This window comes from Mobula hypostoma, chromosome 28, assembly GCF_963921235.1.
Source record: "Mobula hypostoma chromosome 28, sMobHyp1.1, whole genome shotgun sequence".
In the NCBI taxonomy this organism is placed as follows: Eukaryota; Metazoa; Chordata; class Chondrichthyes; order Myliobatiformes; family Myliobatidae; genus Mobula; species Mobula hypostoma.
In genome coordinates, this window is record NC_086124.1 from 18,657,038 (window position 1) to 18,678,390 (window position 21,353).

At 45.1% G+C, this 21,353-nt stretch overlaps 1 protein-coding gene across 2 annotated transcripts in view; it reads right to left on the reverse strand.

Annotated features, from left to right (window-relative positions):
• The window catches only part of LOC134338786 (Fc receptor-like protein 5), an 83,743-nt gene that overhangs the window by 41,135 nt on the left and 21,255 nt on the right, over positions 1–21,353 (reverse strand). Inside the window, exons 3-6 of one of the 2 annotated variants that reach the window (XM_063034849.1) lie at positions 16,341–16,399; positions 15,840–15,946; positions 6,582–6,611; positions 1,185–1,451 (exon numbers count right to left, since the gene is read on the reverse strand). In XM_063034849.1, coding sequence (XP_062890919.1) covers positions 1,185–1,451; positions 6,582–6,611; positions 15,840–15,870 — 328 coding nt within the window. In that variant the 5' untranslated portion in view covers positions 15,871–15,946; positions 16,341–16,399. The remainder of the gene's footprint in view (positions 1–1,184; positions 1,452–6,581; positions 6,612–15,839; positions 15,947–16,340; positions 16,400–21,353) is intronic. The other variant, XM_063034850.1, reaches the window with a different exon arrangement.

Consider the following 21,353-nt stretch of genomic DNA (forward strand, 5'->3'; position numbering starts at 1 on the left):
GTTGAAGTATCACTGAAAGTCATCAATAGTATGTGGGAACAGTTCAGTGATGGGCGAGTGAAGTAGACTGAAATTCTCCACTCTGGTTCAAGAGCCTGATGGTAGAGGAGATAATAACTGTTCCAGAACCAGATGGTGTTGATTCGATAATTGCTGTACCTTCTTCCTGATTGCAGCTGCAAGAAGAGAGCAGAGCGTAGATAGTAGGGTCCTTAATGATTGATGATGCTTTCCTGTAACAGCGCTTTGGGGAAAGTTTAACCCATGATGGACAGGCTGTATGCACTACTTTTTGTAGGCTTTTCAGGTTCAAGGGCATTCATGTTTCCATGCTAGGCCATGATGCAACTCGTCAAAATACTGTTAGCGGGTACTCGTTATGTAAAAACAAGTTTATAGAAATATGTACTGTATTGTTGTCAAAGTTTTAAATGACATGGCAAATCTTCATAAACTTCTAAGAAAGTAAAGGCGCCGCTGTTCGTTCTTCGGAATAACACTTGCATTCTGAACACTGGTACCATCCTCAGATGATAACACCGAGGAATTTAAAGTTGCTAACGCATTGCACCTCCGATTCCCTGATGAGAACTGGCTCATGGACCTCCGGCTTCCTCCTCCTGAAGTCAATAATCAGCTCCTTGATCTTGCTGACATTGAGTAAGAGGTTGTTGTTGAGACACCGCTCAAATAGATTCTCAATCGCGCTCCTCTCTGCTGATTAGTCACTACCTTTGATTCGGCCAAAGACTGTCGTGTCGTCAGAAAACTTCAATATGACATTGCAGCTGTGCTTAGTCTCACAGTCAAAAGTATTAAGCGAGTAGATCAGGGGGCTAAACACACAGTCTGGTCTGGTGGTGCACCTGCGCTGATGGAGATTTTGCTCAATGTTACCTCCAAAGAAGGCAAACATGTCACACTCCTTCTATGCTATCTACGCTATCTACTTGCATGCTCAGTTTTAAGGAGCTATGTAATTGGACCTTTAGGCCTAGGCTCTGTGAACCTTCTGAGCATACAGGGCCCTGATTTATTTCCTCAAGTAAGGGACTCAAGATTACTCGCAAATTGGATTTCTATCTTGTTGGTCATAGGCTGGTTGGGCCGAGTGGTCTGCATAACTCCTTGGCTCTATGATTGTTAATGGTGCATAAAAGAACAAGATCAAACTTGAGACCAACCTGTAACAACAACGTTTTCGTCCTGTGAAACCCATTTCCACTGATGAGAGTTAAACTCACAGCGGTATCTTGCTGCGTCCGAAAGTTTCGCTGAGTTGATGACGTAAGTATTATGATACGTAAGTTTCCAGAACTGGTTATTTTTATACCACCGGTAGGGTACAGAAGGGTCTGGATTTAGATCGGACCATAAACACTTCAGGACAACCCGTTCACCAGTAAACGCAGCTCTTGGTTGAATTTCCAAACGTAAAGTTACCTTGTGGTCTGCAAACAAAGAATAGAGATCATAGTAAAACACAGCACAGGGACAGGTTCTTCAGCTCAGGATATCTCCGCCAAATTAAACTAAACATATCACTCTGTCCAACCCATCATTGCCTGCATGTCTAAGTGCCAAACTAAAAGCCTCTTGAATGCCATTAACTAGCATTCACTGAAATGCGAATAAATGCGATTGAGTATTGAAATTGCGTTATTAACTTGCAGTTGCATACGACGGTAGTGAGGTGCAATTTCTCAAATTGTGTTCAGCTTTAGTACCCTCATTTAGGAAAGCTAGCATTAAGTTGAAAAGAGGGCATAGAAAGAGTTACAAGGATGTTGCCAGGACTCCAGGGCTGTCAGTACCTCTAGTTGAACTCTGTCTTTTTATGTGGTTTCTCCCTAGCTGTCATTCTCTGGTTTTGTATTGCCATGTGCACTTGTTTGTTTTCATGACCCATGTGTTCCTGTCCCCGCTCCTGCTCTACTCCGGCCCGTGTGACACTGATTACTCCGCCTCTCATTTCTTTACCATTATTACCTGTTTTGCTGCCACTTGTGTCTCTTTGGGCTCCACCTATCATCTGCCTCTCTGTTTATTGCTCAGTGTATTTTAATCCTGTGTTTTCGCCTATTTGTTGCCAGATGAGTTTGCCTGAGCCTTTCCAGCATTCGTATCTGAACTCCGTCCGTCTAAATATCGACTCTGCCTATCTCCGGATTCTGATTTATGCATCTTTTTGGATTTTTTTAATCTCCGCCTGAACTTTGACACCGACTTTGTTGCCTCTCTGGATTTGCTGCTCAATAAATATCACAGTGCGCACAGTACTTAGTCCTGCGATTGGGTCCCTGCTTCAGCGCCCTGACAGTACGATCTGCCCAGAATGGATCCAGCACACCCTGGTCATCTGAGTGCTACCCTGGAACAACAGGGAGTGATGCTGGGGAGACACCAGAACCAGCTGGAGTCCGTGTTCAAGGCAGTGGAGTCACTTACTGCCGATGTTAACGAATCTTGGGGCCTAGACTCAGTCACTACAGCTGTTCCGGAGCGCCCACCAACATTCCGCGACTGAATCTTCCGCTTCGCCCTATGCGTTCTCGCTTACTCTTCCCGTCCAATAGCCCCGTCTGCCTCCTCCAGAAGAGTACTCAGTTGAGCCCGATACTTGCCAGTCTTTTCTTCCCTAGTGCAACCTTATTTTGAATTACAATCAACAACAGTTCCGACTGATCGAGCCACGGATTTCCGGACTTTTCTGCCATCCCTCCTGAATACATGGACCTCAAGGCTGTGCTCAGCAATTCCCGGGCCGCCTCATCGTCCATATAATTGCGCCATTGAGCTCTTGCCTGGCACATCTCCCCTAAAGGGCCGCTTGTATTCCTTGTCCGTACCTGAAACAGAAGCCATGAGTAAGTGCATTCAAGTGTCTCTGGCTGCAGGCATCATCCAGCATCCCTGCTGATGCCGGTGTTTTCTCTGTTGGAAAGAAGGACGGCTCTTTGCGTCTATGCACTGATTACCGGGGCTTGAATGAAGTCACTGTTAAGAAACGCTATCCACTTCCTCTCATGACCTCGGCATTTGAACCTCTGCAAGGAGCCTCAGTTTTCGCCAAGCTTGATCTCCGTAACGCCTACCATCTTGTCCGCATCCGCGAAGGCTGAGAAATGTGAGTTTCATCGCAATGCAGTCTCCTTCCTGGGGTGTGTAATTTCACGCGGTTCCATTCTGATGGACCAACAGAAGGTCAAGGCGGTGGTCGAATGGCCCCAAACCGCGACTCGTCGGGAGTTGCAACGCTTCTTGGGCTTCGCTAACTTCTATCGCCGCTTCATCAGAAATCACAGTACACTGGCTGCATCACTCACTGCTCTTACCTCATCGGCTGTCAGATTCTCCTGGTCCCTGCTGATGGGAAAGCATTCTCTGACCTGAAGCAAGGTTTCAACTCTACCCCCATCCTGATTCAACCCGACACCGACCGGCAGCTCATCGTGGAGTTTGATGCGTCTGACATTGGCATAGAAGCTGTTCTCTCTCAGCGCTCGGCCAAGGATGAGAAGGTACACCCCTGCGCCTTCTTCTCTCACCGCCTCACTCCCACGGAGCGGAATTACGCTGTCGGAAACTGGGAGCTGCTGGCTGTGAAGCTAGCTCTGGAGGAGTGGAGGCATTGGCTGGAGGTGCTATTCTTGGTCTGGACGGATCACAAGAACCTGGACTATATCCGTATGGCCAAGCGTCTTAACTCCCGTCAAGCTCGTTGGTCTCCGTTTTCCTAAAGACTCAATTTTACTCTGTCTTTCCGCCCCAGTTCCAAGAATGGAAAACCTGATGGCCTCTCCAGAATATTTCTCTCCTCTGAGACCCCTGAGGTACCCAATATCATCCTCCCTCGTTACTGTCTCGTCGGTGCAGAGCAATGGGACATTGAATCCATTGTGCATGCGGCTCAACCAAGCGAGGCAGCCCCTAGTCAATACCCCACTAACCGTGTTTATGTTCCCAGCTCTGTCCGCTCACAGGTACTGCAGTGGGGTCACTCTTCCCGGTTTTCCTATCACACTGGAACCAGGCGTACTCAGGCCTTCATCAGTCGGCGGTTCTGGTGGCTCTCCATGGGAGATGACATCCGCAACTACGTCTCAGCCTGCTCAGTCTGTACTCAAGGCAAGAATTCTGACCGGTCACCCGCTGGTCTGTTACAACCCCTGTCTACCCCCAAGAGATCCTGCTCCCACATTGCCCTAGACTTAGTGACCGGTCTTCCCCAATCAGATGGGAACACCACCATTCTCACAGCAGTTGATCGCTTCTCCAAGTCTGTACACTTCATTTCTTTACCTAAACTACCCTCTGTCAAAGAAACAGCCAAATTACTAATACAGCATGTTTTAAAATTACACGGTTTACCTGTAGATGTTATGTCAGACAGGGGTTCTCAATTCACATCCAACTTCTGGAGGGCATTATGCAATCTTCTGGGTGCCTCTGTGAGGCTATCTTCAGGATTCCACCCACAGGCCAATGGCCAGACCGAGAGGGCCAACCAACAGCCTGAGACAGTATTGCGATGTCTGGTCTCCCAGAACCCCTCCGCGTGGAGTCAACAGTTACCCTGGGCCGATTACGCCATAAACTCTCATCCGTCCTCATCCAACGATCTGTCGCCCTTCGAATGCTGCCTTGACTACCAACCTCCACTATTTCCTTGCCCAGGAAGAGGAGATTTGCGTTCCATCTGCCGAGGCATTCATCCGCTGTTGTTATCGGACGTGCAAGTGCACTCTTTGTGTCCTCTCCATGCCTCAGCTAGGATCATGTATCAAGTTGACTGCAATCGCTCCACGGCCCTACGATACCGACAGGAACAGCGTGTGTGACCTTCAACCCGAGACCTGCCCTCAAGGTAGATTCCCGCAAACTCGCCCCCCCCCCCCGCTTTATCGGCCCTTTTCCTATGGGTAAAGTCAACAGCCCTGCTGCCGTCCGTCTCAAGCTCCCCTCCACTCTCCGCCGCATTTATCCCACAATCCATGTGGCCCGCATCAACCCTATCATGAGCGATCCCCTGTGCCCTGTCACCAACATCCCCCCTCCCCCACGGCTCGTCGACGGGTCAGAGGCCTTCACGGTGCGTCGACTGTGGGGCGTTCGTCACCAGGGTCGTGCCCTCCTGTACCTTCTTGTCTGGGAGGGCTATGGTCCTGAGAAGAAGTGCTGGATACCCGCCTGTAACATCCTGGACCCCACTCTCAACAGGGACATTCATCGCCAGCACCCAGTTCCTCCTGCCGTGACGCTAACAGGTGTCCGTAAAGGGGAGGGGGGTTTACTGTCAGTACATCCAGTTGAAATCTGTCTTTTTGTGTGGTTTCCCCCCAACCGTCATTCTGTGGTTTTCTAGTGTCATGTGCTCTTCTTTGTTTTCTTGCCCCGTGTGTTCCTGTCCCTAGTCCTGCTCTACTCGGGCCCCTGTATCACTGATTACTCGGCCTCTCACCTGTTTCCCATTATTACCTGTTTTTCTGCCACTTGTGTCTCATTGCGCTCCATCTGTCGTCTGCCTCTCTGTTTATTGCTCAGATTACTTTAGTCCTGTGTTTTCACCTATTTGTTGCCAGATTGTGTCAGTGACCTTTCCCGAGCCTTTCCAGCATTCGTATCTGAACTCTGTCCGTCTGAAATCGGCTCTGCCTGTTTCCCGATTCTGATTTTTGAATTTCTCTGGACTTTTTGATCTCCGCCTGAACTTTGACGCCGACTTTGTTGTCTTGCTATTCAATAAGTATCACAGTGAGCACAGTACTTGGTCTATGATTGCGTCCTTGCTGCAGCGTACTGACAAGGGCCTGGGTTACAGGCAGAAGTTACTCAGGGTGCAACTTTATTCATTGGAGGAGGAAGGGCGATTTTATTGAGGGCTGTAAGATCGTGTGGAACACAAATTGGGAAATCAGGAACTAAAGGGGACAGATGTAATGGGAATGTCGCGAGAAACTTACTCGCTCCTAGAATGTACTGCTAGAAGTGGATGAGGCAGGTATATTATCAACATTGCAAATGCACTTGGACAGGGAAAGGCGAGGTTAAATCCCCAAAGGGATATGGGTCAAACCCGGGCAAATGAGAATTTATTTATTTACTATACAGTACACAATGGGCCCTTTCAGCCCTTCGAGCCACGCCGCCCCCACTGATTTAATGCCAGCCTAATCATGGGACAATTTACAATGACCAATTAACATACCAACTGGAACGTCTTTGGACTGTGGGAGGAAACCACAGGGAGGACGTAGAAATTCCATACAGGCAGAGGCAGAATTGAACCTGGGTCGCCTGTAATGAAAGCGTTGTGTTAACCACTACGCTACCATACCGCCCAGTCGGTAGGGATCGGGTGGCAGGTCTTCTTTCCGTGTCTATAAGGTATGGGACTTTATGACTCGAATACGTTCAATTCTCCAAGAAACACGTTTCCCTACCACCTCAATTTGTAGAAGACAGATACTATTTTCATGGGAAGATGGTGAAATACCAACAGTGGATCATCAATCTGAACTCGAATGCAATCACGAACAGTTAATATCATAAGTAAAAAAATTATTAAATTTACATCATACCGTGTGGAGCCATCGAGAGAGCATTTTGCACTGAAAAAGAAAACAAAAGATCTTGTAGTACATTTATCATCGGTAACACCACGCTAAACTGTGTAGAAAAATTTTATTGTTATGTACAGTATCATTTCTTCCTTGGCATCGAGCTTCAGCCGCATGGTTGACATTATGATTGTTCTTGAACTAAGTGAATTCGAGCTGTATTGCTATTACTGAGACTGAATAACATTGTTCTACCTCGAAGGATGCTGTTGATACAAATGGTGACACCAGTGTGCACATATTCTGAAATCTAGAGCAAAAGAAATAGGCTGCTGGAAGAACTCAGCAGGTCGGTCAAAATCTACTGGGGGAAATTGTGGGACTCAAGAATGGCCACCATTCTAAGGACGACCGTAATTTTATTATGTAATTATCTAAATCGAGGTACAAAATATTGCACATATTGGAATATTGGAGAAACGCACAAAGGAGTTGGAGGAACTGACCGAGAAATCAAGCTTTGTCTCGTGGCCAATCCGGACAATCTGAAGCTTGGAGAGGAGGGAACCTCAATCATGTCCACTGTCCGAGGATAAAAGGCAAGAGGGGACACGACAGCGTAATAAAGCTTTGACCAGCTGCCAGTCCGGGCATTAGAAGCCTGGAGAGCTTTGTCAAGAGATTCAAAATGCTATTCAGACCAAATATCAGAATGGGAAAGAAATGTGACCCTGGTAACTTTGACTGTGGAATGATTGTTGGTGGTAGACCGAATAGTTTGAATATCTCAGAAATTGCTGCTCTCCTGGGATTTTCATGCACAACAGTCTCTATAGAGTGGTGTGGAAAACAATCAGCTAACAGACAAGAGCGTCCTGTGAGCGGCAGATTTGCGGGCGAAAACTCCGTGTTAATGAGAGGCAACAAACACGAGGAATTCTGCAGATGCTGGAAATTCAAGCAACACACATCAAAGTTGCTGGTGAACGCAGCAGGCCAGGCAGCATCTCTGGGAAGAGGTACAGTTGACGTTTCGGGCCGAGACCCGACGAAGTCCTGACGAAGGGTCTCGGCCTGAAACGTCGACTGTACCTCTTCCCAGAGATGCTGCCTGGCCTGCTGCGTTCACCAGCAACTTTGATGTGTGTTGCTAATGAGAAGCTGGGCGTGTTTCAGCGAACAAAAAAATGTGACTGTAACTCAAATAACTAGGCGTTGCAACGGTGATTTGCAGAAGAACATTTCTGAACTCAAAGCACGTCGAAGCTGGACGTGGATGTGCTACAGCAGCAGAGGACCACGAAAATACTCTCAGTGGCCTCTTTATTATGCACAGACTTCACCTAATAAAGTGGCCAGGGATTGTATCGCCATTCGTGCAAGTACAACGAACGTTGTTATTACACTGAGAACCTGAAAACCGTACTGGTTACCTATTGAAGAGTCGTCTATTCCCCACTAGTACACCTATGTAACCTAGAATATATAGTGTCCATAAAAAGTATTCAACGCCTTGGAAGTTTTCATGTTTTATTGCTTTACAACATTGAATGACAGTGGATTTAGTCTGGCTCTTCTTTGACATTGATCAACGAAAGGAGACTACTTCGTGTCAAAGTGAAAACAGATTTCTACAAAGTGATCTAAATTAACTACAAACATAAAACACAAAATAATTGACTGCATAAGTATTCACCCGCCTTCAAGTCAGCATTTAGTAGATGCACCTTTGGCAGAAATTACAGCCTTTAGAATGTGTTGTCAGCTTTTCACATATGGACACAACAATTATTCCCATTCTTCCTGACAAAACTGCTCAGGCACTGTCAGATTGCATGGGGATCGTGAAAGACCAGACATTTACAAGTCCAGCCACAAATTCTCAATTGGACTCTGACTTGGCCACTCCAAGACATTAACTTTGCTGTTTTTAAATATTCCTGTGTAACTTTGATTTTATGCTTGGGGTCATAGTCTGCTGAAAAACAAATCTCCCAAGTCGTAGTTCTCTTGCAGACTGCATCAGATTTTCCTCCAGGATTTCCTTATATTTTGCTGCATTCATATTACCCTCTACCTTCACAAGCCTTAAAGGGCCTGCTGCAATGAAGCATCCCCACAGCATGATTTCAGCTGATTTCAGAGTATGTTTACATGCCTTCTGGCAAACTCTAGCCTAGATTTCATATGAGCTGTGACTGATGAAGCACCTGGGCAACAGCTGTTGTATGAGCTCCGTGACTCAGAATACAAGGGGGAAGAAAAGGCGTGCTGTGGTGAATCAGGAATTAGTTAGTTAGGGAACCGGACAAGAGGTTCTGAAAGCGAAAACGAGATTCCTATTGCGGGTGCCAGGGTCCGGGATATCTTGGATCGAGCCCTCAGAATTGTAAAGTGAGAGTGTGAACAGCCAGAGGTCGTGGTCCACATAGGTGCAAATGACATTGATATGATAAGTAACGAGTTTCGGCAAAAGAAGTTGGATGCTAGGCTAATGGACAAGACGTTCAAAGTTGTGATCTTAGGTTTGCTCCCTGTGCCGCGTGCCAGAGAGGCCAGAATTCGGCAGCTTATACAGTTAAAAATGTATGGGAGTGAGGCCATACAATTTTCTGGATCATTGGGCTCTCTTCGAGGGAAGGTGGACCTGTATAGAAGGTTCGGTTTGCACCTGAACTGGAGGGGTACTAATGTCCTAGCAGAAAGCTTTGTTAATGCTTCACTGTGCGTTTAAACCTGAGATGCAGGGGGATGAGAACCAGAGTGGTAGACCAGTTGGTGGAGAGGTTGTGGAGACAGATGTTGGTAAGAACTCAGACATGGTACGGAATGAAAAGTTTGAGCATGGTGTGACTGGTGTCCTGAGCTGCGTATATATCAGTGCAAGAGGTATCGTAAGAAAGGTAGGTGACAGTGCTGAAAACAGGGTAGCTGATTTACAACCAGAGGCAATGTGTAATGAGGAGAGACTTCTGTTAGGCCAAAATTGTAATCAACAGGATGAGTTGTAGCGTAAAAGGCGGACAAAATTTAAAAGGGTGAATACAGGACTGAAGGGGTTGTATTTGAATGGGCGCAATATACGTTAAAAAAAGTAGATGAACTTGCAGCAGAGTTGGTGGTTGGCAGGTATAATGTTGTAGATATCACTGAATGGTTAAGAAGATTATAGCTGGGAGTGTGAAGTCCAAAGATACACATTGTATCGAAAGGACTGGCAGACAGCAAAGGGACGTCCTTACTCTGTTGGTAAAAAATTCATATCGAATCATTAAAGAGAGATGACATAGGTGACATAGTTCGGAAGGTGTTGAATCATTATGGATAGAGTATTGAAATAGCCAGGGTAAAACTATCTTGATGGGAGCTGTACCAAAACAATACTAGGGATGTGGTCTACAAATTACAACGTGTGTTAGAGAATGCATCCCAGAAGGGCAATATTACAATGGTCATGGGAGATTTCAATATGCAGGTAGATTGAGAAAATTAGGTTGGTTCACGATTCCAGGAGGAGGAATATCTACAGTACCTACGAAATGGTATTTTACTGCAGCTCGTGATTGAGCTAACTAGGGGATCGGCTAGAATTGATTGGAGAGTTTAAGGTAATAAAGAACGCCTTCGGGGAAAGTGATATAATATGATGGAATTTACGCTGAAATTTGAGAAAGAGAGACTGAATTCAGATGTATCATCATTATAGTGGAGTAAAAGGAATTACAGAGGCATGAGAGAGGATTTGGTCTGGATTGATAGGAAACGATCACCGGCGACGATGACGACAGAGTAGCAATGGCTGGAATTTCTGGCAGCAATTCGGAAGACACCAGATAGAACAACGGAAAGAGGAAGAAGTATTCTAAAGGAAAGCTGGCACAACTGTGGCTAACAAGAGAAGTCAAAGCCAACAAAAAATCTAAGAGGAGGGCATATAATAGAGCAAAAATTTGCGGTAATTTAGAGGATTGGAAAGCTTGTAAGATCCAACAGAAGACAACTAAAAAGTTATTCTGAAGGGAAAGATGGAATACGAAAGTAAGCTACACAATATTATTAAAGATATAACTAAAGTTTCTTCAGGTACGTAAATTGTAAAAGAGAGGTAAGAGTGAATATCGGACCGCTGCAGAACAATGCTGTAATAACGGGGAACAAAGAAACGCCGTACGAGGTGAATAAGTATTTAACTTCATTCTTCACTGAAGAATACACTAGCAGTGTGGTGAAAGTTCCAGGTGTTAAGGGACGTGAAGAGTGTAAAACTACTATAACTACAGAGAAGGTTCTTGGTAAGTGAAAGTTCGGAAGGTAGATAAGTCACCTGGACGAGATGGTCTCCCTCCTAAACAGATGTATTGTTTTGGATACTGTTGGGGGAGATGTCTCATCAGGGGAAGGCAGCAGCAGCCGAATTCATGGCACCATGGGAGGCTCTGCGGCACAGGAGGGTTTGAAAAGGAGTGAGAGAGCTGTAGTGATAGGGGATTCGATTGCAAGGGGGATAGATAGGCGTTTCTGCGGCAGCAAACGAGACTCCAGGAGGGTAAGTTGCCTCCCTGGTGCAAGGGTCAAGGATGTCTCTGAGCGGCTGCAGGACATTCTGGAGTGGGAAGGTGAACAGCCAGTGGTCGTGGTGCACATATGTACCAACGATATAGGTAAAAACCGGGATGAGGTCCTATAAGGTGAATTTAGGGAGTTAAGAGATAAACTAAAAAGTAGGACCACAAAGGTAATAATCTCGAGATTACTACTAGTGCCACATGCTAGTCAGAGTAGAAATAGGAGGATATTTCAGATCAATGTGCGGCTTGAAAAATGGAGCAAGGAGGAGAGATTCAAATTTCTGGGGCATTGGAACCAGTTCTGGAGGAGGTGGGACCGGTACAAAGAGGATGGTCTGCACCTGGGCTGGACAGGAACCAATGTCCTAGGGGGAGCGTTTGCTACTGTTGTTCAGCAGGATTTAAACTAATGTGGCGGGGGATGGGAACAAGTGCATAGAGACAGAGGGGTGTACAATGAGGGTAGAAGCAAAAAGTAGCAAGGTGAAAAGTAAAAGTGGCAGGTCGGCAGATCCAGGGCAAAAATCAAAAATGGGCCACTTTTCAACATAATTGTATGAGGACTAAGAGTGTTGTAAAAGCAAGCCTGAAAGCTTTGTGTGTCAATGCAAGGAGCATTCGTAACAAGGTGGATGAATTGAATGTGCAGATAGTTATTAATGCATATGATATAGTTGGGATCACAGAGACATGGCTCCAGGGTGACCAAGGATGGGAGCTCAACATTCAGGGATATTCAATATTCAGGAGGGATAGACATGAAAGAAAAGGAGGTGGGTGGCATTGCTGGTTAGAGAGGAGATTAACACAATAGAAAGAAAGGGCATTAGCCGGGAGGATGTGGAATCGATATGGGGAGAGCTGCATGACACTAAGGGGCTGAAAACGCTGGTGGGAGTTGTGTACAGGCCACCTAACAGTAGTAGTTGGGGATGGCGTTAAACAGGAAATTAGAAATGCGTGCAATAAAGGAACAGCAGTTATAGTGGGTGACTTCAATCTACAAATAGATTGGGTGAACCCAATCGGTAAGGGTGCTGAGGCAGAGGATTTCTTGGAATGTATGCGGGATGGTTTTCTGAACCAACATGTCGAGGAACGAACTAGAGAGCAGGCCATTCTAGACTGGGTATTGAACAATGGGGAAGGGTTAATTAGCAATCTTGTCGTGCGAGGCCCCTTGGGTAAGAGTGACCATAATATGGTTGAATTCTTCATTAAGATGGAGAGTGATACAAGTAATTCAATAACAAAGGTTCTGAACTTAAAGAAGGGTAATTTTGAAGGTATGAGACGTAAATTAGCTAAGATAGACTGGCAAGTGATACTTAAAGGGTTGACGGTGGATATGCAATGGCAAGCATTTAAAGATCACATGGATGAACTACAATTGTTCATCCCAGTTTGGCAAAAGAATAAACCTGGGAAGGTTGTGCACCCGTGTCTGACAAGGGGAATTAGGGATAGTATCAATTCCAAAGAAGAAACATACAAATTAGCCAGAAAGAGCGGCACACCTGAGGACTGGGAGAAACTCAGAGTCCAGCAGAGGAGGACAAAGGGCTTAATTAGGAAAGGGAAAAAAGATGATGAGAGAAAGCTGGCAGGGAACATAAACACTGACTGTAAAAGCATTTATAGATATGTGAAAAGAAAAAGATTGGATAAGACAAATGTAGGACCCTTACAGTCAGAAACAGATGAATTGATCATGGGGAACAAGGACATGGCAGACCAATTGAATAACTACTTTGGTTCCGTCTTCACTAAGGAGGACATAAATAATCTTCGGGAAATAGTAGGGGACCGAGGGTCTAGTGAGATGGAGGAACTGAGGGAAGTACATGTTAGTAGGGAAGTGGTGTTAGGTAAATTGAAGGGATTGAAGGCAGATAAATCCCCAGGGCCAGATGGTCTGCATCCCAGAGTGCTTAAGGAAGTAGCCCAAGAGATAGTGGATGCATTAGTGATAATTTTTCAAAACTCTTTAGATTCTTGATTAGTTCCTGAGGATTGGAGGGTGGCTAATGTAACCCCGCTTTTTAAAAAAGGAGGGAGAGAGAAACCGGGCAATTATAGACCCGTAAGCCTGACATCGGTGGTGGGGAAAATGCTAGAGTCAGTTATCAAAGACGTGATAACAGCACATTTGGAAAGCGGTGAAATCATCGGACAAAGTCAGCATGGATTTCTGAAAGGAAAATCATGTCTGACGAATCTCATAGAATGTTTTGAGGATGCAACTAGTAGAGTGGATAAGGGAGAACCAGTGGATGTGGTATATTTTGGATTTTCTAAAGGCTTTTGACAAGGTCCCACACAGGAGATTAGTGTGCAAACTTAAAGCACACGGTATTGGGGGTACGGTATTGATGTGGATAGAGAATTGGTTGGCAGACAGGAAGCAAAGAGTGGGAATAAACGGTACCCTTTCAGAATGGCAGGCAGTGACTAGTGGGGTACCGCAAGGCTCAGTGCTGGGACTCCAGTTGTTTACAATATATATTAATGACTTAGACGAGGGAATTAAATGCAGCATCTCCAAGTTTGCGGATGACACGAAGCTGGGTGGCAGTGTTAACTGTGAGGAGGATGCTAAGAGGATGCAGGGTGACCTGGATAGGTTAGGTGAGCGGGCAAATTTATGGCAGATGCAACTTAATGTGGATAAATGTGAGTTTATCCACTTTGGTGGCAAGAACAGGAAAACAGATTATTCTCTTAATGGTGGCCGATTAGGAAAAGGGGAAGTACAACGAGACCTGGGTGTCATGTACACCAGTCATTGAAAGTGGGCATGCAGGTACAGCAGGCGGTGAAAAAGGCAAATGGTATGCGAGCATTCATAGCAAGAGGATTCGAGTACAGAAGCAGGGAGGTACTACTGCACTTGTACAAGGCCTTGGTGAAACCACACCTGGAGTATTGTGTGCAGTTTTGATCCCTTAATCTGAGGAAAGACATTCTTGCAATAGAGGGAGTACAAAGAAGGTTCACCAGATTGATTCCTGGGATGACCTATACAGAGTAGATGTGGAAAGGATGTTTACCATGGTGGGGGAGTCTAGGACAAAAAGTTACAGCATCAGGATAAAGGGGCGTCCATTTAAAATAGAAATACGGAGACATGTCTTTACCAGGGGTGGTGAATTTGTGGAATTTATTACCACAGGCAACTGTGGAGGTAGGTTGTTAGGTATATTTAAGGCGGAAATTGATCTATTTATGATTGACTACGACATCAAAAGATACGTGGAGAAGGCCGGGGAGTGGGGCAAAGGGGCGGGGGGGGTGGGTAAGGATCAGCTATGATTGCATGGCGGAAGAGACTCGATGGGCCAAATGGCCTCATTCGGCTCCTATAACTTATGGTAACTTACCAATGGTTAGCAAAGAGTTAATTCTTCCTAGGCCCCAGCAACCTAAAATTTGCACTCCCACAGGAGGCTGTAGAAAATAGTGGTAGAATGGATTTAACGCAGAAAAGGTGTCCAATCCAGACGGCCTCTGACTCTATAACATTTAAGAGAAATATGGATAACTTCAAGGATGTTTGAGGTATGGAGGGTTATGGATCAGGTGCAGGTCGATGGGCCTATGCAGAATAATATTACGACACGGACATGTTTGGATAAAGGACCTGTTTTTGTGCTGTAGTTCTCTATGCGACTATGAGTCTAGATGTAAGGTGACGTGTTGGAAATAAGCTGGAGAAGAAACGATGAGATCTAAAGGCATCAGTTTTGGTAAAGTTAGCAGAGCAGATAGCTGCGAGTGTACGCAGATTGTTCATAGTAGTAGAAAAGGTCGAGAAAGATGGTAAAGAAGTGGACTCCGCCAGTTCAGATTCCTCCACCAAGGATATCTACAGGAGGAGACTTTACAGGAAGGCGACATCTGTCATTAAGTCTCGCCATCATCGTGGCCATATCCTGTTCTCATTCTTGTCATCCCATTCATTCATTCATTTATTTATTTGTTTGTTTATCTCAGTAATATTTATATAACTATTTATAACTCTATCCATCTATGTATCCATCCAACAATCTGTCTATCATGTCTATCATTTCTCTCTCTCTCTCCACCACCTTCCGCCATCTCCCCTATCGACTATTCCACTATTCCCTTACTTTGTTTCCCTAGCTCTACCTTTCTCCGCCCTTCTCTAATTGTTGCTTTTTTTAATATCTCTGCGTGCTTGTCTTTCCCTTCCGGTATCCACTTTATCAGATCGTCAGCAGAACGCGTGCCTTGATCAAGTTTCGGGTTTCACTCTCGAAATCACACATCATAAAATTGACCTCGGGTTATGAAAACTTGATGCGGGAACAGCTAGGCCACTGCTGACAAATATTCCTCAAAATTACAAAATCTGCCAAATTCAATTCCTTTTCTCGACGTAATTAAGTAATAGACATCATAAGGAATTCAAGACCGAAATATTTCGTAGGAATCAACTCTAACTTTAACAAATTAATCCCGATTAGAACATTACCCACCAGTTCTGATTTACAATAGGCTTTCATTAAAAATAAATTATTAATGTTCTATTTTGTACCAGAATATCCGAATTAAGTTTCAGACCTTCAGAGGACGGAGGTAATTAACCCGGTATAAGGAAGTACAAATGATAAATCTGTTCAGTCTGATTAAGCGCCCGAAGCTAAGTGCAATGTTAAACCGACAACCGAAATATTATAAATTCGCTTACAGAAAATCAGAAGGAAGTAGGTCCTCTTCATGTTCAGTCTACGGTGTACAATTCAGTCAATTCTGTGAATCTGCGTTATTCAGATCAACCTCATGCGCAGAAATTCCCTGATGGGGTCGAATCATAATCGATCGTTAGACAACGCTTGTAAATTTTAAACCAGGCCGATTTTCAATTTCGTTACCGTGTTGCAAGTCCCCTTAAGCAACAAGCAGGCGTTTTAATCAACACATCACATTACCCATGAATTCTGCCGGAATATTTATAGACGAGGCACAATAAGCTTAACCACAAACTGGGAATCATGCTGTACATTTGCCTTTTTATTTCAAGATCTAATAGGAGAAAAAAGCAGTCCAATAAACATCAAAACACAGCGCGTGAAGCATTTCACATCAGGCACGTCCCCGTTCTAGCTTTTCCCGTCACAAATTTAAGTTACCCAGATGTGTTCGCTATCGCAAGGTGAAAAGCAGCCACGGGTCCCAAAATCGCACTTACATACAATCAGGCTTCCGCTCCAATAGAGTGTAAGATGCCGTTGTAGATTCTGTGACTTCCTGAGCACAAGAGGGAGAAGTGGAACTTGAACCGACCGGATGATACCAAACCTGCAACTCCAGCAGTTTTCTTATCTCTAACAAGCAGATGGAATCTTACCCCGAGGCTACCCCGTAAGATGATTGAAACAGTCTACTCCAAATTAACCTTACCGCATTAGCGGAAAGACATACCTGTAGTTTCACACTGGAATACTATCATAACGAATTACCCGGGTGAACGACAACTTAAGAACTGTGTATGCAGATTAGCAACATCGGAGAGTGAGGTGAAAGAAAGAGACAGCGAAAATCCTGTACTGAATGGGTTGCGGATGTTGATTCCTTATTCAAGAAAGGGAGTAGAGATAGCCCAGGTAAGTTGACGGAAAAGATCCTGAGAGGCAGGATTTATGAACATCTGAAGAGGCATAATATACTTCGGAATAGTCAGCATTGTTTTGTCAATGGCAGGCCGTGCCTTACGAGCCTGATTGAATTTTTTGAGGATGTGACTAAACACATTGATGAAGGTAGAGCAGTAGATGTAGTGTATATGGATTTCAGTAAAGCATTTGATAAGGTACCCCATGCGAGGCTTATTGAGAAAGTAAGCAGGCATGGGATCCAAGGGGACATTGCAAAAAGGCAATGAGTGGTTGTAGACGGGTCATATTCTGCATAGAGGTCGGTGAACAGTGCTGTGCCTCAGAGATTTGTTCTGGGACCCCTTCTCTTCGTGATTTTTATAAATGACCTGGATGAGTAAGTGGAGGGATTGGTTAGTAAATTTGCTGATAACACAAAGGTTGGGAGTGTTGTGGATAGTGTGGAGAGCTGTCAGAGGTTACAGCGGGACATCAATAGGATGCAAAACTGGGCTGAGAAGTGACAGATGGAGTTCAACACAGACAAATAAGACTCTCGACAGTGTGCGGGATCAAAGGGGTTTTTTGGGTCCGAGTCCATAAGACACTCAGATCAGCTGCGCAGGTTGACTCTGTGGTTAAGAAGACATACGGTGCATTGGCCTTCATCAACCGGGGGACTGAGTTTAGGAGCCGAGAGGTAATGTTGCAGCTATACAGAGCCCTGGTCAGATCCATTTGGAGTACTGTGCTCAGTTCTGGTCGCCTCACTTCAGGAAGAATGTGGAAACAATAGAAAGGAAGCAGAAGAGATTTACAAGGATGTTGCCTGGATTCGGGAGCATGCCTTATGAAAATAGGTTGAGTGAACTCGGCCTTTTCTCTTTGGAGCGACGGAGGATGAGATGTGACCTGATAGATGTCTATAAGATGGTTTGAGGCATTGATCGTAGGGATAGTCAGAAGCTTTTTCCCAGGGGTAAAATGGCTAACACGAGAGGGCACAGTTTTAAAGTGCTTGGAAGCAGGTACAAAGGAGATGTAAAGGGTATGTTTTTTTACGCAGAGAGTGGTGAGTGTGTCGAATGGATTGCCGGCGATGGTGGTGGAGGCAGATACGATAGGGTCTTTTAAGAGACTCCTCGATAGGTAGATGGAGCTTAGAAAAATAGAGGACTATGGGTAACCCTAGGTAATTTCTAAGTACATGTTCTGCGCAGCATTGTGGGCCGAAGGGCCTGTATTGTGCTGTAGGTTTTTTATGTTTCTATGTTTCTAATATTTAAGCTGGTAGCCACCAAGCATTTAACTCCCTGCAACGTTTGAAATATATGTTAAGCAAAAGGGTCATTCACAGTTCAAAGTTCAAAGTACATTTATTTTCAATGTATGTATATTGTTTTCAACCTGGAGATTTGTCTCCTTACAGGCAGCACAGAACAAAGAACCCCAATGGAAAAAGAAGACCGTCAAACACCCAATGTGCAGGAAAAAAGACAAATTCAGCAAACAATAAAAACAAGCGAATAAATTCAGAAATATCCAATAAATAACCAATTCTTCGTGTCAGATTTGTATTGATATTTACTTGAGGAATCTAGGAATCTAACCTATTTACATACTGCAATTCGGTGGATTAAAGTCTGTCCGCTGGCGATGGCAGTTATCTTCAGAGTCGGAGAAATACGTTTATACTTTAAATAGGACCCTTACGTCGCCATTACTTTGTCGACCGTTAATTGTCTGTACGATCTCGTTTAAGAACACCGCCCCCCGCCTCCTCTAACCCCTACTACCACCTTCGAAACTGTCGTCAAAATGTTGTATTCTTCCCCGGGATGTTGTGCTTCCTCCCACGTCTCAATTTTTCTACTCTACTTCTTCTTCTTCTTCTACTTCTTCTTCTGTCATGGTCCGGTCCGTGAAATCCGGAACTTTGAACTGTGAATGATCCTTTTGTTAAACATATATTTCAAACGTTGCAGGGAGTTAAATCGCTCCTTATTTCAGGTTTTCTGGTTTTCCCTTTTTCTGGTGGGTTCTCTAATTGAGGCAGCCGATTCACATTTTGGGTTGGCTACATAAATAGCTCCTTGGTTCAGCTTCATTTGCTGGATTGTTCCTGTCCAAGCCCCCTGTCTGAATCCCTTCTCTGCCCCTTCCTCCTGGAGCCTTGCCTCGCCTTGCCGCCCCTGGAGCCTTGCCTCGCCTGTACCCCTTGCCTGCGACCTTTGCCTGCACCGCTGTCAAGTTCAACCACCGGAGCAAGTCCGGAGCCTTGCTATGCCTAGATAAGGAACTGTCTATCGTTGTTTTCAACTGTCTCTATGTCCATGCCTTCGCTAGGTAGGTCCGGCAGTTTGCCGCTACCTTGTGTTGAGAACTGTCTCTCTGTGTTCTCTGTACGTGTCCCGACCCTACGTCCTGCTCCCTAGGAGGGGTTCTGAATCTGTATAGAGACCCTACCCCAAGTCCTGCTCCCAAGGATGGGTCCCGGCTCTGCGTTCCTGTCCTCTCTAGACGAAGGCTGTGTTCTGCGTTCCTGTCTCCCAAGACCAAGTCTCTGCTTTCCTGTCTCCCTCGACCTAGTCAAGGCTTCGTGTTCTCGTTCTGTCCATTTGCCTCGTCCAGCCCAGGAGTACCACGCCCAGCCCGGTGCTGGGGTTCCCTCGTCCTGTGTTAGGGTTCCCTCTTCCTGTCCAGGAGTCTCTCGTCCTGTCCAAGCCACGTCCAAGAACAACAACAACAAGTTCTTGTTCTTGCTCTTCTTCTTCTTCACGCGCTGTCGCAGGGAGAATGTACAAGCTCTTTGCAGATGGCTCCTGAATTGAACTCCAAACTCCGGGACGCCCCGAGCTCTAACAGCGTCGTGCTAACTGCTACTTTACTGTGGCCTCACAAATGTCCAAATGAACCTGTTTCTCAAAGAGAGTAACATTATATCACACTCAACGCGAAGATACAAAGCAGCGCCTGCCTGTATTTAAAACTCTTCCCCAATTACAGAAGTCGACGCATAGGAAGCGAGGTCCCTCTGCAACAATTAGAACCCTTGATGAACAATGGAAAGTTTGTTCTGCACAGATGTAAGTCTCCTGAGTTGCATGACATGTAAATATACCAGTCACTACCTACTCCTTCTTGAGATTTGCACGGGTATCACGAAATTTCTTTCAATGCTTATCATCAGCACCCATTTTCTCACTTCTCTACACCTACATTCTCATGCTCCGGCTCATTTGACAGCACGTGTCCTTCACTGTAGAAATCCCCGTAGTACATAACCTATTAGTAATACAACATTTCCTTACCACTTGCTATTAGTTTCCCCATATGTAAATTTATGCTTTAAACAAATACACAGTGAAAGCTAACGCTATCCTTTTTCTGAGTTCCAAAGCATTTTTGGATCTGTGCCCCCTCGGTTCGTAGACCTCAGCCCCATGGCTCACTACCTTTCCGGCCATTACATAGAACCTATATAGATATTTGATTTCTGATTCACAGTGAAAACAACTGGAAATAGCAAATAATTGCTAAAAACATTTACATTTATTTAAAGCTACAAGTAAAATAATTTATTACTTAAATAGAGAAAAAAAAATTCAGCAACAATTATAGAGCATAATAAAAAGTCATGCCCTGGTTCCCGCTTTTTCCGGCGGACAGCCTTCCAGTGGTCACCGATTTTAATTCCACTTCCCATTCCCGTTCCGATATGTCCATCCATGGCCTCTACTAACGCGATGAGGCTACATTCATGAGGGAGGAACAACGCCTTATATTCCGTCTGTGTAGCCTCCAACCTGTTAAAATAATCATCGATTTTCGAACTTCCGATAACGGCTCCCACTCTCTTTCCTCCACCAGTTCCCATCCGCTTTTCCCTCTCTTACCTTATCTCCTTACCTATCCATTGCCTCCCTCGGGTGCTCTTCTTCCCAACCCCCACACCCCCCCCCCCACCTTCCTTCCATGTCCTTCTGTCCTCTCCTATTTGATTCCCCGCTCTCCACCCCCTTATTTCTTTCATCAATTAATTCCCCAGCTCTTTACTTCACCCCTCCCCCTCCAGGTTTCACCTATCACCTTGAGTTTCTCTCTCTCTCCTTCCCCCCACCTTTTACATCTACTCATTTTTCTTTTCTCCAGTCCTGCTTAAGCGTCTCGGCCCGAAACGTCGACTGGTCTCTTTTCCACCGATGCTGCATGGCCTGCTGAGTTCCTCCAGCATTTGTGTGTTTGCCTACATACTTCTGTGTTGGACAATGTATGATTTTGTGTATGTGTGCGTATCTTTATGCTTCAGTGTTCGTGTGTATATGCACTGTACGTGTTTGTGGGTCTGTGTGTGTTTGTATGCACTCATGTGCGCGGGCGTGCGCCAGCAAATAGTGAAGGAGAGAGAGATATCCAAGGAAAAGTACATGGCAGTGTGCATTTCAGAAAGTTAACCTGAGTAGTCGTCATGCTGTTCAGAATGTCCTCGAGGGGATACATATTATGACCCCGAAACACACTTTCAAATCCCGTCACTCTCATTAGGAGCAATTTGAATTATGGTCAAAAGAACATAAGATACAGCAGCAGAATTAGACTATTTGGCC